The sequence below is a fragment of the Pan paniscus genome, chromosome 20 (genome assembly GCF_029289425.2).
Source record: "Pan paniscus chromosome 20, NHGRI_mPanPan1-v2.0_pri, whole genome shotgun sequence".
Classification (NCBI taxonomy): domain Eukaryota; kingdom Metazoa; phylum Chordata; class Mammalia; order Primates; family Hominidae; genus Pan; species Pan paniscus.
In genome coordinates this window covers 38,361,841-38,385,861 of record NC_073269.2, presented here as the reverse complement: position 1 = coordinate 38,385,861, position 24,021 = coordinate 38,361,841, and the positions used below count along the sequence as shown (strand labels likewise).

The 24,021-nt window shown below is 44.2% G+C and overlaps 1 protein-coding gene and 1 long non-coding RNA gene across 5 annotated transcripts in view; one reads left to right on the top strand and one right to left on the bottom strand.

The window, feature by feature from the left end:
* The window catches only part of DPY19L3 (dpy-19 like C-mannosyltransferase 3), an 80,062-nt gene extending 73,261 nt beyond the window's left edge, over positions 1 to 6,801 (bottom strand). For 2 of the 3 annotated variants that reach the window (XM_034946348.3, XM_063599537.1), the window contains exons 1-3: positions 6,556 to 6,801; positions 4,097 to 4,236; positions 1,082 to 1,215 (exon numbers count right to left, since the gene is read on the bottom strand). In XM_034946348.3, coding sequence (XP_034802239.1) covers positions 1,082 to 1,215; positions 4,097 to 4,199 — 237 coding nt within the window. In that variant the 5' untranslated portion in view covers positions 4,200 to 4,236; positions 6,556 to 6,801. Of the gene's footprint in view, positions 1 to 1,081; positions 1,216 to 4,096; positions 4,237 to 6,143; positions 6,424 to 6,555 lie in introns of those variants that run through there. The other variant, XM_034946349.3, reaches the window with a different exon arrangement.
* Positions 6,802 to 6,999: 198 nt separating this feature from the next.
* Positions 7,000 to 22,344, top strand: LOC117977085 (uncharacterized). Of its 2 annotated transcripts, none has more exons than XR_010110773.1 (3): positions 7,000 to 7,475; positions 8,039 to 8,202; positions 21,234 to 22,344. It is a non-coding gene; the product is annotated as an uncharacterized LOC117977085 (long non-coding RNA). The 2 variants fall into 2 exon arrangements; XR_008622129.2 differs by having other exon boundaries at positions 20,826 to 22,344.
* Positions 22,345 to 24,021: the final 1,677 nt, after the last annotated feature.

Sequence of the window (24,021 nt, the reverse complement as noted above, 5' to 3'; positions counted from 1 at the left end):
TCCTGTTGTAGCCAACAAGAAAAAAAAGAAAAGGAAGTACCTTGTATACTGTGACCCAGTTTGTGCATATATATATATATAAAATTAAAAGTTTCACAAAACAATCCTCAACCCTACTAGATTTGATAGTATTCTTTTTTTTTGATTTCATTAAGAAAAATGTTACTCATGACCTACTGCACTAATTTCACAATCTATAACTTGAAAAATACTAATTTAGAATAACTGCTAAATAAATGGAATAAGTTAATGAAAAAGAAAAAACTCACTTGATTATAAAAATTCTGGGCTGGGTGCTATGGCTCATTCTCATATTTTGGAAGACCAGGGCAGTAGGATCGCTTGAGCCCAGGAGTTCGAGACCAGCATGGGCAACAAAGTGAGACCCTGTCTCTACAAAAAAATCAAATTTAGCTTGGTGAGGTGGTGCATGCCTGGGGTCCCAGTGACACAGGAAGCTTAGGCAGGATACTCACTTGAGCCCAGGAGGTTGAGGCTGCAGTGACCCATGTTTGCACCACTGCATTCTAGCCTGGGTGACAGAGCAATACCCTATCTCAAAAAATTAAAACGAAAAATAAAGATTCTGGCTGGACGCAGTGGCTCACGCCTGTAATCCCAGCACTTTGGGAGGCTGAGACAGGCAGATCACAAGGTCAGGAGTTTGAGATCAGCCTGGTCAATATGCTGAAACCCCGTCTCTAGTAAAAATACAAAAATTAGCTGGGTGTGGTGGCACGCACCTATAGTCCCAGCTACTTGGGAGGCTAAGCCAGAAGAATCGCCTGAACCTGCGAGGCAGAGGTTGTAGTGAGCCAAGATTGCGCCACCGCACTCCAGCCTGGGTGACAGAGTGAGACTCCATCTCAAAAATAAATAAATAATAAAGAAAAATTAAAAAAAAGATTCTAATATGTTATTTTAAAATAATAAACACAAAAGTTATTTCACTCTATAGTCCAACCTTTCTAGAGATTGGATTCTTTATGGCAAAACTGTGTTGCCTTGGTCATTCATCCACATGGCTTACTACTGGAGATCCCACTGAGTGAATGATACAATGGTCAAAGAAACTCCATACCTTAATATTAGAAAACCATAAATCATTTTCATGTAACGTGGCAAGGTAGACAGATGTAAGAAGTCCAATGCAAAGGGCAATGGTTCCACCAATTGTCAATGACAAAATCTTCCATAATCTTCTACTGGTACAACCTTTTGGAAAAATGGAACAGATAAATAAGTCAGTAAAAAAATCAGAATGTAATAGTTCTACTTCAGATTATCAAGTAAGCTAAGTCTAGCTGCCTGTCACTGGGAAAGCTTTTCCTGTCTCCAGCGGAGGGTCCTTTCTGATGCCACAGACCTGTTTTCATTCTATTACAACTTTTACCCCGTATCTAACTGTCCATGTGTCCATTCTGCCAACTACAACGTAAGCTTCTTGAAGACAAATACATTTTCTTATTCATGTTTAATACTGAGGGCCTCTGTCTGGCACAGTTTAACAACCATAATTTAACTATGAAGTCTGTTAAATGGATGACTAAATGTGTTACGTGTCTAGGACGTAATCGATCTTTTAGATAATCTAGGTACAATTGGTGGCTTATTCTTTAAAAGCTATTTTAAAAACTTGATTACCTAAAAAATAATTATTGTTTTTTGAGACAGGATCTTGCTCTGTTGCCCAAGATGGAATGCAGTAGTGCAATCTCGGTTCACTGCAACCTCTGCCTCCTAGGTTCAAGCAATTCTCCCACCTCAGCCTCCTGAGTAGCTGGGACTACAGGCACACGCCACCATGCCTGGCTAATTTTTGTATTTTTAGTAGATACAGGGTTTCACCATGTTGGCCAGGCTGGTCTTGAACTCCTGACCTCAAGTGATTCACCCACCCATGCTGGGATCCTAAAGTGCTGGGATTACAGGCATGAGCCACTGCACCTAGCCGATTACCTAAAACTTTTTTTTTAAACCCACAGGTTTTGCAGGAATGCTCTGGGGGGAAAAACCCACAGAATAAATAATCCAACATAACTCAAGTTAAAGGACATATAAACTAGGCAAAATATGGATAGCACATATAAGAAAGCTTAAATACCCTTAACATAAGATGAATACTTTCAGGACAATTTATTTTATTTCAGGACAATTTATTGTCCTGTCAAGATGAATACTGCAGTAGGAAAAAGATTAAGGACATGAACAGGCAATGTACAATAGAAAAAAGTGGCCAATAATAATAACAGACTGAAGATGTTTAAATTCATTAATGTTAAAGAAATGCAAATCAAAACTGTGAGTTATACTTTTAAAAATCTTGGCCAATTTGACAGCTTTCAAAATGCTAATACTCTGTTTTGGTAAGGGTATAAAAAATAGACATCTTCAAACATTGCTGCTAGAAGAATAAATTGGTGCCTCTCTGGAATGCAACATGGCAGCAGTGAGTAAAAGCCACCAAAACGAGCATCCCATTTGGCCAGTAATTCCAAATCTAGGCATGTACCCTGCTGTGGTTTGACTATTCGGCCCCTCCAAATCTCATGATGAAATGTGATTCCCAATGTTGGGGGTGGGGCCTAATGGGAGGTGGTGTGGTGATGGAACCAGAGTCCTTATAAACAGGTTGGTGAGATTCTAGCAGTACTGAGTTTTCATTCTGTTAGTCCTAGGGGAGCTGGTTGGTTAAAAAAGAGCCTGACATCCTGTGTTCCCTGGAAATTGCTTCTACTCTGGTCATGTGATCTCTACACACTGGCTCCCCTAAGTCTTCTGCCACGACTGGAAGCTTCCTGAGGTCTCACTAGAGGCAGATGCTGGTGCCATGCTTCTCATACAGTCTGCAGAACCCTGAGGCAAAGAAACCTCTTTTCTTTATAAATCACCTAGCCTCAAGTATTCCTTTATAGCAACAGAAATGGACTAAGACATGCCCCAAGGAAATAAAGTTTTAAACAAACATATGGCCACAAGGAAATTGATCACAGTTCTGTCTGTATTAGCAAATGTTAAGAAAACCTTTCACTTCTACAGTGGCAGCTATAAAAATACTTTACATAGATGATATTTCAAAAATACGTTAACTGGCTTATGACATGTTCATAACATAATAAGAGAAAAATAGCAAGCTACAAAACAGCACGTGGATCCCAATTTTGCAAAACTGTATACGAATGCTTATGGGTATACATGTGCAGAATATGACATTAAGACAGCAAGACAGTGCCATTGGTGTTAGTTTCAGGATGGGAGTATATTTCTCTTTCTTTGCATTGTTTAAGGTGTTCAGAAAGTACTATTATCCAAAACGTGTTAATCACTCGCTAATGGCTGAGCCAGGTGTCATGACCTCCCATTACAGATTACTTTTGTTAAACTGTTTCCCTGAATTGCTTTACTAGCCTGGCTGGTAAGAATTAACATGGCTGTAAATAATGTAAATTCTGTCAGATATCCAAAATGGTTAATGGGTATGAAGATTTTCATGTTAACTTTTAAAATCCTGACCATGCTTTAGTTACAAAAGCTACTCAGGAAGCAAGAAGTTGGTAATTAATGCTATCTGATGCATCACTTAGCAAGTCTTTACCATTATACAAACAACTGACCAAGTTCTGATTACTTTTCCCACCAATAAAAGAAAAAAAAAAAAGCAAAAGAAAACTTCAGGAATTTGACTAATTATAAAGAATTTTTAAAAAATGTTGATCCACCTTTCACTACCTTAATGGAAACTCACCCAAGGTAAGGTTGCCTGGTGTAAATAGTATATATGACCAGAAAAATTAGAGAGAGACTAAAATCTGGGGTGTGGGTGGGGGACCATTACTCTAGAGAGGCAAAGGATGAGATTGGAAGAACCGTAAGTTAATGAACAGACAGCTGACAAACACTTCTAATCAAAGCTCTTTCATCTTTTGTCAAATCATAACTGTAAAATCAATCTAATCAAATTGCAATTAGAATATCAGGGTACTAGAACAAGTTTCAATTGTTAGGTCCCACCAAATTTTTATCCTATTGGAGAGTGACATTTTAATATGCAGAAATAAAAGCAACCCAAATTGCTGCTTTAGTTTAAATCACCTACCAGATGGCAATTTATTTTCCAACTTCACATTTTCTTCTTGGGCTGGAAAGTCTTCAGAAACTTCTGTGGCTCTTATTTCTCTTCTTTGCCGGATGGACATCATGATGTCAGACTTACATGCATTGTTCTCCCAATCACTCCTAGATAGCAATAAACAGGCCATCAACGTCAGTGCCTTCTCCCCAACACACCCCGTGCTCATCCATGCTGAAATGCCTTTACTTATGCCATTTTCCCTCTATTAGCATGCCCTCCCTTTTTTTTTCTTCCCCCCAAGACAGGGTCTCACTGTCACTCAGGCTGGAGTGCAGCGGCACCATCACGGCTCACTGTAGCCTCTACTTCCACAGGCTCAGGTGATCCACCTCAGCCTCCCGAGTATCTGGACTACAGGCATGTGCTACTACACCTGGCTAATTATTTTTTGTAAAGATGGGGTCTCCCTACCTTGCCCAGGCTGGTACTGAACTCCTGGCCTCATGTGATCCTCCCCGCCTTGGCCTCCCAAAGTGCTAGGATTACTTGAATGAGCCATTGTGCCCAGCCTGCCCTCGATCTTGCCATCTAAATCGTTGCTGGCCTTCAAAGCTACACTCAAAACACAATTCAAATATTTATTCAACTCAATCATATTTATTCATGAAGCATGTGCTCTACAGCAGGCCCTGCCAGGAGTCAGGAATACAGGTAAGCAACACAAACGAGCCACTGCTTTTCTTCCAGAACATCTTGGGACATTCCAGTTCCGGCTGATCTTCTCCCTCCCTGAGCCATAGCAGTTACCACGCAATGCGTCACGTAATTACACAGTTGTATATTATTTTCTACTTCCATAGGCGGTAGTAGGTCTTCAGTACCTCCCACAGAAGTGGCCACGTGGGAGATACTCCATAGTAAATGTGTTGACAACCGGATTTTGAAGAATTAAAATATTGTTTTGTCTCAGGTACCTGAATTTTAACACCAGTGTTCTATAAAACAATTCACACTGGCAGCTTCAGGAATATGCCTCAGTGGTGATGACTGCGGGGGTGTGCCAATCAGGGCAGCTGCTATCCCAGGGAGCGTCGGTGGGAGTAATGGGGGGGGGGGGAGCAGAGCCTGGTTTGGCAGCAGCAAGTGGGAGGCGGGGGAGTGGTGGCAGTGAGTAAGCGGGTTCCAGTCCTCCAGAACATCTTGCTTCACTCCTCTGAATAATGAACAGCCTCTAATTATTTCTTAAATGTGACTAGAAGCCTGACATGATTGTTTCCACAGTTTATTAATTCCTAAGGGTAACTTGCTCTACAGAACAAACCAACTAACATTATACAATTCATGTATTCATTCATACCAAAAAAAAAAAAAGCAGGAAGCGAGATTTAAGTACTGTGCTTTCAAGCACTGGAAATGGAGAATCTGGAACAGAGAGGGAGAAGAGGAGTGTTTAACAAAGTCCTACAGCCACAGATGGGCTTATCCCCCATGTGACCTCATCCTAGAGTCCTCCCTAAGTGGGAGAGGACTTTTTTAAACAATTCATATATTCTAATATGTTAAGGCAGAAAACCAACACATATTTAAGTACCAATTATGTGTCAGGCACTGCAACAGTCCCATGAACTATGAAAAAAAGTTCCTCCATCAGATCAAAAGGAATGCCATCGTAAACAACTGAAAAGGGACCAGAAGCGATTCTTTATTAATAAGGACGACTAGCGCTGGCCGGGCGAGGCGGCTCATGTAATCCCAGCGCTTTGGGAGGTTGAGGCAGGAGGATGACTTCAGACCAAGAGTTTCAGACCAGCCTGGGCAACAGAGCGAGACCCTATCTATAAAATAAAATAGCCGGGCGCGGTGGTGCATGCCTGTGGTCCCAGCTACTCCAGAGGCTGAGGTGGGAGAATCGCTTGAGCCCAAGAGTTCGAGGTTTCAGTGAGCCGTGATAGCGCCACTGCACTCCAGCCTGGGCGAGACAGCGAGACCTCTGTCTCTAAAAAATAAAAATAAAAAAGCCTAGCGCTCTAGTGAGCATCCCCTGGACGAGGCAGGCACCGGGTCCGCTTACCTACGCGCCACGCCCCTGCACACCTGGCGTCCCCATCAGGTAGGTCTCCCAGGACAGGGGCAGCCGGGAAGTTCGGGCACGCGCCCCAGCTCTCCCAAGACCAAGAGCGGCCGCCGGGGTCGCAGCCCAGGCCCGGGGTCGCAGCCCAGGCCCTGCCTCGCCGCACGGCCGACGAGCAGAAGCCGCTCCGCAAACTTAGTCCTTCCGGAGCCCAGCCCGGCCCGCGTCCCGGCAGACACTCCCGCGCTCCGCCCCTCCCGACGCCCCGACGCCGCGGCCGCGCCCCCCGACTGCGCCACGCGGCGGGGAGGGGCGGCCCCAGGAGCTCGGGGCTGTAGCCGTGGGTTCCGCCGGCGCCCGCCCGCCCTCTCGGGAGACCCTCGCCCGCGCGTCCCCGCGCGCCGCCACAGACCTGCGGCCTCAGCCGTCCTCACGCGCGGCTCCGGGAGGGGAAGGAGGCCGACGGGGCTAGGCGGGAACGGGGCCGCGCCACGGGCCGCAGCGCGCCGCGAGTACAAGGAAGGCAGAACCGCCGCGGAGCTTTGTGGAAATGAGGGGCTGGGGGGCGTCGACAGCCCCGGGGAGGGGGCGCGCCGGAGAGGCCGGGCGGCTGCCGCCGCGCCCATAGGCCCCGGGAGCTGTTCGTCAACACGAGGCCCCGCCTCCTCCCGCGGTACCCCGCCTCGTCTCGTGCGGCGCTGGCCGGAAGGAAGCGGCACACTTCCGCTTGCCTGGTCCGCCTTGACTCCGGTGTGTTCCGGAGACTCTCAGCGCGGCCGCGGAGCCGCAGTCGCGGGGAGTGGGGTGCGGATCCTGTGTTTGCGCACGCAGTCGCCGGCCACCTCAGGCCGGAGCTAGAGATACGGCTCGGGATAGGAGGGCCCGGCGGCTCTGAGGAAGGTTCGCCTCGAGCCGCACGGCCCGGAGCAGCGGCTCCGCGGTGGTCCCCGGGGCTTGAGAGGGGTGCGGGCCTGGGAGCCCCTGAGGGCCTGATTTACGGAACTCCCCCTCCTTCCTCCTTTCTGCCGTTCCCTGCTCTGTGGCGGATGCGCAGGGATCAGTAGGGACGGCAGCAGTAGGGCCACCCGGGCCTGCCCCGCTTCCCGCATTGCCCGGCCTGGCGCGCCGCCTCCGGGCCTTGGCAAAGCCCCAGCGCCCGATTGCCACTGACCAGTGCTTGGAAGTCCTTTACCGACTGCCCGTCAGCGTCCCGCAGAGAGGATTTTGCGTCTCCAAAGACGCCCCTCTTCCGAAAACAGGCTCCTTTTGTGTTCTCAGTCGGGTATATTTTTCTGTCTCCAAACTAGATTGGCAGCCGTTTTTTGAGAGCAGGTACTGACTGTGCTTTATTTCTAGATACTTTTCTTAGTCACACCACGGAAAACACTAGGTGGAACCTTTTTTAAAATTATTTTTTACAGGTGAGGCTCTCAGTCTGTCGCCCAGGCTGGAGTGCAGTGGTGCTATCACGGCTCACTGCAACCTCGGCCTCCTGGGCGCAAGCGATCCTCCCGCCTCAGCCTCCGGAGTAGCTGGGACCACAGGCTCGCACTACTATGCCCAGCTAATTTTTAAATTTTTCGTAGAGATGGGGGTCTTGCTTTGTCGTCCAGGCTGGAGTGCAGTGGTGTGATCGTAGCCCACTGCAACCTTAGACCCTGCACCCAAGTGACCCTGCTTCCTCAGCCTCCTGAGTAGCTGAGATTCATTTTAATTTTTATAGTGATGGGGTCTCGTTGTGTTGACCAGTCTGGTCTAAAACTCCTGAGTTCAAGCAGGCCTCTTGCCTCAGCTTCTCAAAATGTTGGGATTACAGGCTTTAGCCACTGCAGCGGGCCCATCAAACGTTGTATTTGTCAGTACATAATTTACATGTTAATTGATTTTTGTTAAAGGGATGGCCATCTGGGACCTCCACCCGTGAAAAGGCGGCTCATTGGTCTGACTCCAACACTAAATTACGCCATCCAGGAAGCCTTTCCTAGTCACCTCTGCTGGAGATCGTCCTCTGTGTGTCGGTTGTTAGTAAAGAGCACACATTCTGTGGAAAGATATTGAGGTATCTGCTGGATGGCTTTGATAGAAACAAATGTCAGCTGTTTTTTCAGATGGCATTTGTCTTGTTTCAGCCTGGTTGTTGGTAGCTTTTCTGTCGCCTGGCTTGAGGGCAAGGACTGTATGTTTATTTTTCACGTTAAGATGCCTTTATGTGCATTTGTCTGCTTCATGAATACATAGGTGAATTGAGTTCCCCTTAAATAGGATTTCCCTCTTATTTTATAGGTTTTTTTTTTTTCTCTCAAGTTGTTTCACTCTGGGGGAAATGTGACCATTGTGAAATATCATCGCTTAGTTAAAAAGAAAGTAGAATTCAGCAGTAGCTGCTTATTTTAATACTATGAAAAGACATTCCTAAGCAAGATGAAGCTTTGAGACTTTTCCTAAGTAGGACCTACTGCTGAGAGTAAGTGTTGGGGAGAATAAGCCAATTAAGAATGAGTCTTTGGTTCTGATAAAGTAACCATGGAGGTGATGGATAATGAGTGTAGGTCCTTGCTCACACTTCTGGCCATATGAGCCAGGAAGCCAGGGAGGGACTATAAAAGGAATGGGCTCCTGTAATGGACTGTGACTGCAGTGGTGGTATATAGCAAGACTTCCGGTTTGCAGTAGGTTTAGAAGCCTAAATAGTCTCCCTGGTTGTCTCTGCCAGGGCCACAAATAGTTGTGCTGTGCATCTCAAAAGTGTGGTCTGGGGATCTGCAGCATCACTGTCACCATCACTTGGGAGGTTGTTAAGAAATGCATGTTATCAGGCCCTACCCCACGCCTACTCAATTTAGAATCTGTAGGGCTAGGGGACCACTAATCTTTAAGAAGTTGATATGGTTAGGCTTTATGTCCACACCCAAATCTCATCTTGAATTGTAATTCCCATAATCCCCACCTTTCAAGGGAGAGACCAGGTGGAGGTAATTGAATTATGGAGGCAGCTTCCCCCATGCTGTTCTCATGATAGTGAGTTCTCACAAGATGTGATGGTTTTATAAGGGGATCTTGCCTCTTCGCTCAGCACTTCTTCCTGCCTCCTTGTGAGGAAAGTGCCTTGCTTCCCCCTTTGCCTTCTGCCATGATTGTAAGTTTTCTGAGGCTTCCCCAGCCATGCTGAACTGTGAGTCTATTAAACTTCTTTCCTTTATAAATTACCCAGTCTTGGGCATTCTTTGTAGCAGTATTCTTTATAGCAGTATGTATAGCTGTATGGACTAGTACAGAAGTTTTCCAGATAATTCTGTGCTCGGAAAAGTTTGGGAACCACAGCAGAACCTTGTTACTCAACATGTGGTCTGTGGGCTGTGCAGCATGGGCATCACCTGGGGTCTTCTGAGAAAAGCCAGGTCTCAGGTCCTACCCAAGACCTGTGTAGCCAAAATCTGCATTTTAATATGACCCCCAGGTCATTTATGTGTACATCACACTTTGAGAAGCACTGCACCAGAAATCTTTTAACACTGTTCATTACATCCATCCCATGGAAGTATCTTGTCTTGGGATCCCGAGGGTGTGAGTTCTTCCGTCTTACTGGCTTTTTCCTGTCTGATACATGATGTTCATTTTTAAAATTTTATTTATTTTAACTTTTTGAGGTAGAGTCTAACTTTGTCACCCAGGCTGGTGTGCAGTGGGGTGATTTCGGCTCACTGCAACCTCCGTCTCCCGGATTGAAGCGATTCTCCTGTCTCAGCCTCCTGAGTAGCTGGCATCACGTGCTGGCCACCACGCCCAGTTAATTTTTGTATGTTTAGTAGAGACAGGGCTTCACCATGTTGGCCAGGCCAGTCTCAAACTTCCGATCTCAAGTCATCCACCTGCCTTGGCCTCCCAAAGTGCTGGGATTACAGGTGTCAGCCACTGCGCCCAGCCCAGTGTTCATTTTTCAATTGTTTGACTTAGTATAAACACTCTCCATCATTCCTGCCTTCTGTGACAACAGACTGTGCGTGTTTCCTCTATCTACCTTTCAGGCATTCCTTTTAAGTTTCATGCAGCTACTCTTCCTCCCTCCTCCCTTCTCTTTCTCTTCTTTCTTCTTTTCTTCTTTCTTCCTCTTCCTTCTTCTTCCTCTTCCTCCTGTTCTTCCTCCTCCTCCTCTCTTCTTTCTTCTTCTCCTCCCTTCTCCCTTTTTGGAAAGAGGACTTGCTGTGTCATCCAGCCTAGAGTGCAGTGGCTGAATCATGGCTCAGTGCAGCCTTGCTCTCAAAGGCTCAAGCAATCCTCCCATCTCATCTTCCAGAATAGCTAGGTTACAGGCATGCACCACCATGCCTAATTTTTTAAAATTTTTTTGGTAAAGATTGGGGGTGGCGGGGGGTCTCTCTGTTGCCCAGGCTGGTCTCAAACTCCTGGGCTGCAGCGATCCTCTTGCCGCAGCCTTCCAAAGTGTTGGGATTACAGGCATGAGCCACCATGCCTGGCCTCCTCTTCCTCTTAAAAATCAATGATTCTGTGGCCCGTGGGTCTGATTTCCACTGGTACTCTGATAACTCCTGTTTTTATGTCCAGGTGTATCTCCTGGTCTCCAGGTGCCATATGTCCACTGTCTATTGGACATTTCCATGTGTGTAAACACCTCAAACTCAACATGTTAAACCTTTTTCTAATCCCCACACTTGCGGTTCCTTCTGTGTGCTCCATTTACCTTATTGCTCAAATCAAGAGCCTAGAAGCCATCCTTGATTCCTCTCTATTGTGTAATCCACACATCCAATCATCCATTGAGTCCTGTTGGCATTTATCTTGTAAATACCTCAGATCTTGTTCACTTTGCTCATCTCTGTTGCCACCACCGTAGTCCATTTACCTGTATGTAATAACCATAGTGATCTTACTAAAATATAAATCCCTTGGAGGCGTTTTGGCTTTATTATAAAAATTAAGCTCCATGACACAGCTTGTAAGGACTGCCACGAATCAGGCTCTGTTTCCCTCTTCAACCTCTCCTTCACTTTCTATTCACATAAACCTCTGTCAGAGGTTTGTCACGTGGCTTATAAAAAGTCTTAAACCTTCTTTAATTGACTAGGTACTCTTCAGCCTTTAGACCTCAGCTTACACGATCCGTGCTGCCTCATGTTTATCCTCATACAGTATCCGGTTCCACAGAATCATGGTTTTTCTTTGTGAACAACAGAATACCGTGGAAGTGACAGTGTGGGACTTCTGAGGCTAAGTCATAAAAGACATCCCAGTTTCAGCCTTAACCTCTCTTGGATTGCTCACTTAGCGGGGTTGCCAGCCACCATGTAGTGAGGACACTCAAACTGCCTGTAGAGAAGGCCACGTAGGCAACAGCCTGCACCACCTTGGCAGCCATGGGAGTGAGCCATCTTGGAAGTATTAGGTTGGTGGGACATTAAAAGTATGGCAAAAACCATGATTACTTTTGCACCAACCTAATAGATCGGCCAGCTACAGGTCAGCCTTCAGATGGCGGCATAAGAGATCTTGGGCCAGAAGTGCCCATCTATGCCACTCCCAAGTATTTGACACACAGAGACTATGAGGATAATAAATGTACATTGTTTTTTTAAGCCACTAAGTTTTGGGGGTAATTTTGTACAATGATAGATAACCAATACAATATCCACCGTATGTATGTGTTACGATTTATTTATTCCCATCTAGTTGGACATCTAGGTTGTTTCTAGTTTTATGCTATTTCAGGGAATGCTGTAAGAACATCCTTATATTTATGTAACTCTTTAGGATGCACTTCTGGAAACAGGGTTGTTGGAATTCATATTCTTTTTTTTTTTTTTTGAGACAGAGTCTCACTCTGTCGCCCAAGCTAGAGTGCAGTGGCGCAATCTTGTCTCACTGCAACCTCTGCCTCCCAGGTTCAAGCGATTCTCCTGCCTCAGCCTCTCGAGAAGCTTGGATTACAGGCACCCGCCATCATGCCGGGCTAATTTTTGTCTTTTTAGTAGAGATGGGATTTCACCATGTTGGCTAGGCTGGTCTTGAACTCCTGACCTCAAGTGATCCACCTGCCTCGGCCTCCCAAAGTGCTGGGATTACAGTTGTGAGCCACCATGCCCAGCCCTAGAACTCATATTCTAAATTGTGATAAACATTGGTAAACTACATTCCAAAAAGGTTAAAGATTCTATTGTTTTTCTCTTCCACCAGTGGGTATTATGACACTTATTTCTCCATGCCATTGCCAACAATTAGTTTTTAAATCTTTGCCAATCTTAGGTGACAAATAATACATGATTAGTGTGCATTCTTTATTAATGAGGTGAAGACAATATATCAGGAGTTTATTGGCTATTTGCATTTCTTTTGTATAATTTGTCTTTTTGTGTTCTTTCACCATCTATTTAATCTTGCTGTGACGGGATTATTTATAGATTATGAGTTTTTTTTTGTTTTTGTTTTCGAGACAGGGTCTTGCTCTGTTGCCCAGACTGGAGTGCAGTGGCGCCATCTCAGCTGACTGCAGATTCAACCTTCTGAGCTCACGAAATCCTCCCATCTCAACCTCCTGAGTAGCTGGGGCCACAGGTGTGTGCCTGGCTAATTTAAAACAATTTTTTGTAGAGATGGGGTTTTGCCATGTTGCCCAGGCTAGTCTTGAACCCCTGAGCTCAAGGAATCTGCCCACCTCGGCCTCCCAAAGTGCTGGGATTACAGGTGTGAGCCACTGCGCCTGGCCGATTATGGGTATTTATTAATCTGTTGTCATACATGCTGCAGATAGTTTCTCATTATTGTGTATCTGGTATGATGTCTTTTGCTATGCAGGGATTTTCCATTTTTATATTGTCAAATTTCTTTTATACCTTCTGGGTTTTTCCATCATGCTTAGAAAAACCTTCCCCATCTCAAGATTGTAAATGTTTTTTAATTCTTTCTGCTAGTATTTAAAAATATTATGACTTTTTAATATGGTGTGGGAGAGACTTGACAATTTTTTTTAAAATTAGATAGTTGATTATTTCACCATCATCCTTACTCTACTGATTTAAATTACCTGTACCACATACTGAATTCCCATATGTATATGGCTTATTTATAAGCTCACTCTTTTTTTTTTTTTTTTTTTCTGGAGGCAGGGTCTTGCCCTGTGGCCCAGGCTGGAGTGCAGTGGCATGATCTCGGCTCACTGCAACTTCCACTTCCCGAGCTCAAGCAGTTCTCCCACCTCCGCCTCCCAAGTAGCTGGGACTATAGGTGGGACTATAGCCACCACGCCTGGCTAATTTTTGTATTATAAGATGACACTTATGTTTAAATGATTTTAAAAAGTAATTAGTCTTGAAACAGTTCTACATGTTTTTAATTATTTTATAGAATGTTTTCATATTGAGAGGGCAATTGACCCTTCATTACACTTCTTTTAACCACATATTTTGGCAATTTCTGCATATTTATTTGCTCAGATAAACTTTATAATCATTTACCAAGTTTTAAAACAGAATCCATGGAAATTTTTACTAGAATTATATAAAGTGTTTAGAAATGTTTGGGAGAAATGACATATTTACAATGCTGAGTATTCCCTTACAGAAACATGTATGGGGCAGTTTGGTATACTACATATATTTTTTTCCAACAGTACTTTCATCCAATTTAGTTGACTTTTCAAGTGTCTTGGTAAAAGTCAATGCAATGGTCGCCAAACTTCTTTTATTTATTTATTTATTTATTGAGACAGGATTTCACTCTTTCCCAAACTGGAGTGCAGTGGCGCGATCTCGGCTCTCTGCAGCCTTGACCTCCTGGGTTCTAGCGATTCTCATGCCTCAGCCTCCTGAGTAGCTGGGACTACAGGCGTGTGCCACCACACCTGACTAATTTTTGTACTTCAAGTAGAGATGGGGCTTCACCATGTTGGCCAGGCTGGTCTTGAGCTCCTAGCTTCAAGTGATCTGCCTGCCTTGGTCTCCCCAAAGTGCTGGGACTACAGACGTGAGCCAGTGCGCCCAGCCTCCAAACTTTTATCAGAAAAAAATTTTGTCTTCTCTTTCTGTATACATATAAACATTTTTTTTTTTTTAATGAGGCAAGGTCTCACCATGTTGCCTAGGCTAGTCTTGAACTTTTGAGCTCAAGTGATCCTCCAGCCTTGGCCTACCAAAATGTTGGGATTACAGGCATGAGGCACCACACCCAGCCCATATAAACATATTTTTAAGCAAAGTGACTACATGTGTAAATCCTAGTGTTTTCTGCATACATCCCATTGGATTGTTTTACACACACTGTGTATGACTCATGTCAGAGACCACAGAGGTGGGGCCTGTCTATGGCAGTCCTCTGAGATTGGCTTGGCATGCGTGGGTCTTAGGGAACCCAGGCCAAGTGCCAGGGATGAGCTTCCTCTATGCTCGCATCATTCCAGAGTCCCACAGTCACTGACATCACATTGGATTCCTCTTTCCCTCCTTTAAAATGTTTGTCAATAGATGGCTTCTTCTCTGTGAGTCTTCATGTGGCAGGCCAGGTCTCACTAATGGAGGCCTCCATAACAACCGTTTCAGTACTGACTGAGTGGCGAAGTTAAATATTAAAAGCTGATAGAGCCAGTGCCCTATACAAAGGCTGGAATGTAACAAAAGCCCACCAAGAGTTCTGCCCTGGCCTTTCCTGGGCCTTGAAGCATGACAAGATAATGAGGAATTTTCCACAGGACCCGTTTGGGATTATACAAGTTTTATTGGGGGTCTGAAGAAACTCCCCAGGCCTCCACAGACAAGTTTATTGGGGTCTGAAGGAACTCCCCAAACCATGATTTAGCAGGAAACAAGATAAGGGTAATCACCCCAGCACCTGGACCCATTTAGATTAAATAAATTTACTGAGGCTCCAGGGGAAGGTCTTCAGGACTCAGATCTTAGTTAGAGATCAGAAAAAGTCGACCACTTATGTCTGTAGATGAATGCACACTTACACACAGACATATAGCTTAGAAGGTATATAAGCTCTGGAACACTGTGATTTTGAGTTGGTCTGGGGATAATTTCTAGGCCTTCTCCCTGTATCCAGTTATAGAAATAAACTCCCTCCTTTCCCAGTTCATCTGCGTCTCATTATTGGGCTGTGAGAATAAGCAGCCTGACCCTCGATTTGGTCCGGGAACGTTCAGAAAAAGCATTATGAAATATTGTTTGTGTTTTTTCTCTTCCTTTGTTCAACTTTATATTAACTAGATTTGTAGTGCTTTAAAATAGTGAAATTTTTAGACAGATTAGCATAGGTGCACAAATCCAAGGATTCTATAAAATGTAAAGTTCACAAAGTATTTACATATGGAATTTTTGTTTCATTTTCTTTTAAATTATTATTGTTACTATTTTTGAGACAGAGTTTCTCTCTTGTCATCCATTGCACTCTTGTCATCAGACTGAGTGCAATGATGCGATCTCAGCTCACTGCAACCTCCATCTCCTGAGTTCAAGTGATTCTCCTGCCTCGGCCTCCCAAGTAGCTGGGATTACAGGCATGCACCACCACGCCTCACTAACTTTTCTGTGTTTTTATTAGAGACAGGGTTTCACCATGTTGGTGAGGCTAGTCTCAAACTCCTGACCACAGGTGATCCACGTACTTTGGCCTCCCAAAGTGTTGATATTACAGGTGTGAGCCCCTGCACCCGGTCAATTTTTAGTAGAGGTGGGGTTTCAGTATGTTGCCCAGGTTGGTCTCAAACTTCTGGCCTCAAGCAATCCTCCTGCCTTGGCATCCCCCAGCGCTGGTATCACAGGGGTGAGTCACTGTGTCTGGCCTCATTTTCTTCTTTAACACCTGCTTCTCTGCTTACCTCTACTTGTCTGTACTTTCTTCATTTCCATGGTTACCACCTACACTTTTTTCCATTTCCATGGTTAGAATAACTGTTGTGTATTTTTGAATGAGGACACGAATAGGTAAGGTATTCAGTTAAAGCAGATGATGATGTTTTGTTGCATAAGCTTTTGCCACATGTGCTGATTCTCTAGATGTTAGTCCAAGAATCAGTGTCCTTGGCTGGTCCTTCTGGTTTGTTTCCTTGGACTGCTGTAATGTCATTTCCTGCAAAACAGGCATGTACACATGTGTCCACAAATCTCAGCAGCAGATTTTTCCCACTAATAGATGCCAAGGCATATTGTCAGGCCTGGGACTTTTTTTTTTTTTTTTTTTTCCTGTTGTAAGCAGGACTTTCAGCCAGAAAAGGATGTGTTTCTAACACTCTCGAATTCAGACATTTTATCATGCCTTAAATTATGGCTAATGTAGTGCAGGGCTGGATTTTCACTAACACTTATCAAGTGCTCCCCACAAACCTTCCTGAGTCAACTGGTGGACAGAGATGAGCTAACCCAAAGGACTCCTTATGCATAAAGTCCACAGGTTTGATTGCAACTGTCCAGGTCCAAAAGCTCTGAGATGGAAACTATCCCAACAGCTAGATGGAGTCTAGCTGTACTGAGTTGATTTTGTTGTACTTTAGTGATTCTCCACGTGATGGAGGTAACAAATCCAGCCTCCTCTCACAGGTTTCTCATCACAATCTCTTGACCCTTTTGGATGTTCAGTCAAGATACCAGGAAATGAGGTTTGAAATAAATAGCTTTTCCTGTAACTATCTTCATTAAACCAGTTCATTTAAATACAAGGGTGAATTCCCTATGGCAATATGACCCCCCAGTGGGAAAAAACTGGTCCCTGGGGGTTGAAAAAAATTACTATTTTAATGTATAAAGCATAGATGTACAGACTTGGCGCTGTGTCTCATGCCTGTAATCCAGCATTTTGGGAGGCCGAGGTGGGCAGATCACCTGTGGTCAGGAGTTAGAGACCACCCTGGTCAACATGGCAAAACCCCGTCTCTACTAAAAATGCAAAAATTATCCAGGTGTGGTGGCACGTGCCTGTAGATGCAGCTACTCAGGAGGCTGAGGCAAGAGAGTTGCTTAAACCTGGAGGCGGAGGTTGCGGTGAGCCAATATCACGCCACTGCACTCCAGCCTGGGTGACAGAGCAAGACTCCGTCCCAAAATAAAGAAAAAAAGAAAAAGCATAGATACACTTACAGTACCTAGAAAGATAAACAATACAGTACTTCTGTGTCATGGGTGGGGAAATTAATTGGGAAAAATGCCTTGAAGGGCTTAGGAGGATGGTAATGAAATAAAGGTGGAAACACTGATATAGACTAGGGTTTGGTGGTTGGATCCTTGCAGAATCCTGGTGGTTTACTTTTCCCTTTAATGTATTTCTCTATATGTAAATGGTGGGGCAGACTGGAAATAAGAGCTGAGGGTTCAGTATTGACCCAAAAGACAGTGGCTGAAATGATGTTTATTTCTGTCATGTAAGCAGTCTGGTTCCACAATGTCAGGGACCCAGGGTCCTTCCAACAAAAATGTCACAGTTGTTTTTTAAAAAATTTTTCTTTTGTGGCAAAAAAACATAAAATTTACCTTCTTAACTTTTTTTTTTTTTTTTTTGAGACAAGGTCTTGCTCTGTTGCCCAGGCTGTGATCTCGGCTCACTGAAGCCTCCATCTCCTGGGTTCAAGCGATTCTTGTGCCTCAGCCTCCCAAGTATCTGAGATTACAGGCGCCCGCCACCACATCTGGCTAATTTTTGTATTTTTAGTAGTGATGGGGTTTCACCATGTTGGCCAGGCTGGTCTCAAACTCCTGACCTCAAGTGATCTGCCCGCCTTGGCCTCCCAAAGTGATGGGATTGCCACTGCGCCTGCCTGATCTTAACTATTTATAGATGTCCAGTTCAGTGGTATTACATTCATAATGTTGTGCAACCATCACAGCATATACCTCCAAAACTCTTCATCTTCTAAGACTGAAACTCTGTGCCCATTAGACCACCATACTGTTTCCACAGTGATTGTACCATTTTACATTCTCTCCATTGGTGCACAAGGGTACCAGTGTCTCCACATCTTTACCAACACTTTATTATTTTCTGCTTTTTTATGTTTTGATAGTAGTCACCCTAATGGGTATGAGGTGGTATCTCATTGCAGTTTTGATTTCCATTTCCCTAATGATTAGTGATGTTGAGCATCTTTCCATGTACTTGTTGGCCATCTGTAGATCTTCTTTAGAGAAATGTCTATTCAAGTCCTTTGCCCGTTTTTGAATTGGGTTTTGTTGTTGAGTTTTAGGAGTTCTGTCCTGTGCTTGTTCTCATAGTCAGTGATCATAACATTTACATAACAGGTGGCAGAACAGAGAAAGAAGGGGAGGTGGAACTCCCCTTAATTTTGAGGGCACACCCAGAAGTTTCTTTCATTTCTTTTGGGGGTAACTTCAGCTGATGTATTCTATTGTTTTATGAAACAAAACAATTTTATATTTGCATTACAATATGTTTAGAGAAAAGATAGCCATCAAATACAGTGAATGTTTCAAGGACAACTGGTATATTTTCTCAGCCAACTTTGAACTCTGTGATCCTAGATTCATTTAATCTCTTTTTTAGAAAAATATTTTTTATTTTTATTTTTAGAGATAGTATCTCACTCTGTTGCCCAGGCTGGAGTGCAGTGGTGCAATTACAGCTCATTGTAGCCTTGACCTTCTGGGCTCAAGCAATCCTCCCACCTCAGCCTCCTGAGTAGTTGGGGGTGTTACCTGGAAGGGCAGAGTCCTCAGTTCTTAGTCTTCCTTGGGAGAAGGAATTTGGCCACGAGGCAGTTTAGCCAAAAAAGAGAGAATTGATTGAAGGAAAATAGAGAGCAGAGAGTTTATTTAGAGAGACAGAATACTCTGAAAGATGAGGCAGAGCCAGCTGCGGAGACAGAATGAGCCAGCAGCCACCCCGAGAGTTCTGTGGTGGGTTTTAATGATGTCAGATTTTTTCTGGAAGTTCCCACCTCTGTCTCAAGTCCCTGCCTTTTTTCTTTGTCTAGTTTCCCTGCTTCTGCCTTAAGTCCCTGCCTTTATCCCTGCCGCATTCCCTCCCAGGCTCACGGGACCCTCTCTTACTACTAGTTGGTGGGTATGTGTGGCCGGTGTTGGGTATGAACTCTACCAAATGGCTGCATTGCTCATTGCCGCCACCCCAGGAGGTTGTATAGAGGTCAGATCTATATTTATTGCACCTGGTATCTCTTAGGAATTTCTGCTTTGCCCTCTTTCCCTCCTTATCAGCGCACAGCTAGTGACATTCTGAGAGGTTAACTGAAGAGTGGGTGATTACTAGGAGTCTTAAGGGGTGCTCCTTTCTGCATAGGTATTTCCCCTCCTCCTTACTCACACTGGACTCATTGCCCACCCCCTCCAGCATTAGAGATGTTAATAATTAGCAAATTTTGGGTGGTCCCTGGGCATGAGGCTTCCCGGACCTTCCTTTTCTCAGGGGCTCCCCCTCCTGCTCATGTCTAGCTGTTTGCCTACTGTAACAGGACTACAGGCGTGTGTCACCACACCCGGCTAATGTTTGTATTTTTCTGTAGAGATGGGGTTTCACCATGTTGCCCAGGCTGGTCTTGAACTCCTGGCCTCAAGTGATTCTCCCTCCTTGGCCTCCCAAAGTACTGCGATTACAGGCATGAGACACTGTGCCTGGCGTGATATCTTCAGAAGTTTCATGTATCACTACTCATATCCCATGAACCATAACTTGGTCACATGGCTTCATGTAGCTACAAGGAAGCCTGGGAAATACAGCCTACCTGGGCAGCTTTGTGCCCAGCTAAAAATTCTGTGATCATAGAAGAATGGATGTTGAGGAACAACTGGCAGTACCTGCCATTACTCATGTGAAAAGTACATTCTTTTGAAGGTTAAGGTTGATGTGTATGGCTTCAGGCACACCATTAGTCCCTCCCTTCCTTCCTTCCTTCCTTCCTCCCTCTCTCCCTCCCCCTTTCCCTTCCTTCCTTTCCTTCCTCCCTCCCCTTCCTCCTTCCCTCCTTTCTTCCTTTTCTTTCTTCTCACTCTTTTCCTTTCTTCTTCCCTCCCTCCCTTTCCCTCTCTTTTTTCTTTTTCTTTTCTTTCTTCTTTCTTTTTCCTTCTTTCTTTCCCTTCCCCTGCCCTCCCCTCCCCTCGTCTGCCTGCCTGCCTGCCTTCCTTTCTTCTTTCCTTCCTTCCTTCCTTCCTTCCTCTCCCTCCCCCTTCTTTCCTCCCTGCCTCCCTTCCTCCCTCCTTCCTTTCCTTTTTTTTTTCTCTTTCTCTTTCTTTTCTTTCATCTTGCTCTATCACCCAGGGTGGTGTGTAGTGGTGCAATCACAGTTCACTACAGGCTCAAACGATCCTCCCACCTCAGCCTCCCGAGTAACTGGGACTACACCAGGCTAATTTTTTAATTTTTATTTTTGTAGAGATGGGGTTTCACCATGTTGCCCAGGCTGGTATGGAACGCCAGGCCTCAAGCGATCCTCCTGCCTTTGCCTCCCCAAATGCTGGGATTACAGTGAGCCACTGTACTTGGCCTGATGTCTTCTTGAATTTCAAAAACTCTTACAGTATTTAATACAATGTATAGATGCAGCTGACTTGTCTGTTTACAGTAGATAGGTGTTACTGTTTTAGGGTTTTAATTAGCGATCATGCCCTTTGTATCTCATGTCCATACGTATTCTTGTTAGTTTTGTAAGGTATAACCTAGTTAGGAATATGACTATAAAGCTCTTGTTCCACTTTATCTTTTTTGTTGAGACAGAATCTCACGCACTCTGTTGCCCAGGCTGCAGTGCAGCGGTGCAATCTCGGCTGACTGCAACCTCCGCCTCCTGAGTTTAAGCAATTCTCCTGCCTCAGCCTCCCGAGTAGCTGGGATTACAGGTGCCCACCACCATGCCTGGCTAATTTTTGTATTTTTAGTAGGGATGGGGTTTCACCATGTTAGCCAGACTGGTCTGAAACTCCTGACCTAAAATGATCCACCCACCTTGGCCTCCCAGAGTGCTGGGATTACAGGTATGAGCCACTGCGCCATGCCTTGTTCCACTTTATCTTTCAAGAGTAAGTTTCATCGTGGATTATGGTTAAAGACAAGTCCTGATTTGGTTTTCCTACCTGATCACGAGGCCACTCGATAGAACTAGTAAGCTATGCCTTGGGCCTGCAGGATGGCACCTGACTTGAAGATGGCACCTGACTAGCATTTGGACTGGTTTGCAGGTATACTTTTATTTTTATTTACTTTTTATTTTTTGAGATGGAGTGTCACTCTTGTTGCCCAGGCTGGAGTGTAGTGGCGCAAGCTTGGCTCACTGCAACCTCCACCTCCCGGGTTCAAATGATTCTCCTGCCTCAGCCTTCCAAGTAGCTGGGATTAGAGGTGCATGCTACCACGCCCGGCGATTCCTCAAAGATCTAGAACCAGAAATACCATTTGATGCAGCAGTACCCATTACTGGGTATATACCCAACGGAATATAAATCATTCTATCACAAAGATACATGCATGTGTATGTTCATTGCAGAACTATTCACAATAGCAAAGACATGAAATCCAAATGCCCATCAGTGATAGACTGAAAAAATGTGGTACATATACACCATGGAATATGATACAGACATAAAGAGGAACAAGATTATGTCCTTTGCAGGGACATGGATGAAGCTGGAAGCCATTATCCTCAGCAAACTAGCGCAGGAACAGAAAACCATACACCACATGTTCTCACTTATAAGTGGGAGCTGATCAGTGAGGACACATAGACACAGGGAGGGGAACATCACACACTGGGGCCTGTGGTGGGGTGGGGTGGGAGGAGGGAGAGCATCAGGATAAATAGCTAATGCATGCAGGGCTTAATACCTAGGTGATGGGTTGATAGGTGCAGCAAACCACCATGGCACATGTTTACCTATGTAACAAGTCTGCACACGCTGCACATGTACCCTGGAACTTTAAAAAACAACTGTCAGTACACTGAAGCTTTTGTCTGCATTTGCAGGCTGAGCACAGGGTTGCTCCAGGTGGGCCCAAATGCTGAAGAGCCTCATGTTAGAGTTTTTCACCTCTGCGATGGAACTGTGGTGGACTCCAGTATCATCATTCCAGGGAGGCATAGCCGCACCAACTGTGTTCCCAGGTTTCACATGGAGAAGGGTTTTAGAAAGTGCAGATAGCCTTGAAACCACTGGTTTCCTACCACTGTTTATTTCAGCATAACTTTTTTTGTGTGGAATGCTAGCTCTGGAAGAGCAGAAATAAATACAGCTTAAGCTTTGAACCATATCCTGCTGTACTTTTTCTCATAAGCCGGAAATAGAATTTTCTAACACCGTTTGTGGTTGGAAATACTGAATTTAAATGGGACTGCAGATATAAACAAAAAGAACAAGATGTGGATTGATGTGCCTATTTCAGTAAAACACAGCGACATTATTTCTGAAATATGGATACTAAAGATGACAAGTAGAAAAAAAATTGGAGATGTGCACAGTTGTGACAATAAGCCTTTAAACGTCACTAGTAGGTGCTAATAAAAGTCCTGAAAAATGAATGTTTTATTTTGTTGAGGGTCTATTCAGGTCCAGCTTTCCATTGTGTATACATTTAAGATAACATACTTTCTCATTTTAAAACCATACTTGATTATTACTGATCAATCCATGGTAGTAACATGGGTAATTATAAATATTCTTTTTTGTTTTTCCTTTTAAAAAAGTACAAAGCTGAGAAATCAGAAAGGTGAACTAGTTGGGTCTGAGCTCATGGCTAAGGATTCATGATTTTCTGATTTGTGCAAAAAAATTTTTTTTTTGAGACGGAGTTTCACTCTGTTGCCCAGGCTGGAATGCAGTAGTGTGATCTTGGCTCACTGCAACCACTGCTTCCCAGGTTCAAGCCATCCTCCAGGCTCAGCCTCCCAAGTAGCTGGGACTACAGGCGTGTGCCACTACAACCGGCTAATTTTTGTATTTTTAGTAGAGATGTGATTTCACCATGTTGGCCAGGCTGGTCTTGAACTCTTGACCTCAAGTGATCTGCCCACCTCAGCCTCCCAAAGTGCTGGGATTACAGGTGTGAGCCACTGCGTCTGGTGACAATTTTTTTTTAAAGATGTTTTTAGATGTTTTAAGATGTTTTTTCCACATTTACCTAATATGTAGAATCCTTTTAAAACAAACACCCCATTGTAGAAGTACCTGTCTTATATGCATTTTTACAAATTATTACAGAATGACACCTTTTCTATCTGGATTAAGTAACACAACTGGTGTAAATCTGGTTTAGTTAGTTAGGGAGCAAAAAGCCACCAACACGTGATACGATTTTGTTATATGGCAGTAAGAATTTATATTAGATGCCTGACATTAAACTTTTTAATTCAAAAGAAAACCTTCTTACCTACATAATCTACTTTGGTAAGGCAAACGCTTTAAACCGATTACCCATTATTGGAAAAAAAATCAGGAGATTAAAGAAACCAAAGCTGTCATAATCTTATAAACACTTAGTTCAAATAAAACTAGATACAGTATATTTATTAATGTACCACTAGAAAAATGAGGTCTATAGTCCCCTAGCACAGCATGCAAACTGGATTGTGCTGTACACATAGGTCTCTGGAAATGGTTTCAGCATTTCATGCTCCGCTGATTGAGATTCTGAGATAGATACACACCAAAACACACTACCTAAGTCAGTCTATCGTATGGCACCAATTAGTAACTTCTCTATGAATTTACAGGGCCAAAAATGTTCTCATTTTACATATTCACTGATTGACTTGGAAGAAATCTATGTATAAGAGTACGGACTTTTTCGTAGCTCTGCCAGTTTAATCAACAGCTCTAGACCAAAGCCAACTACCACCTCCTCCCTACCTTTGAAGCTGCCTTTGGAGTTGCACATGCTATTCATTATAAAGAGGTGCATTTAAGACTCTTTTCTTTATATC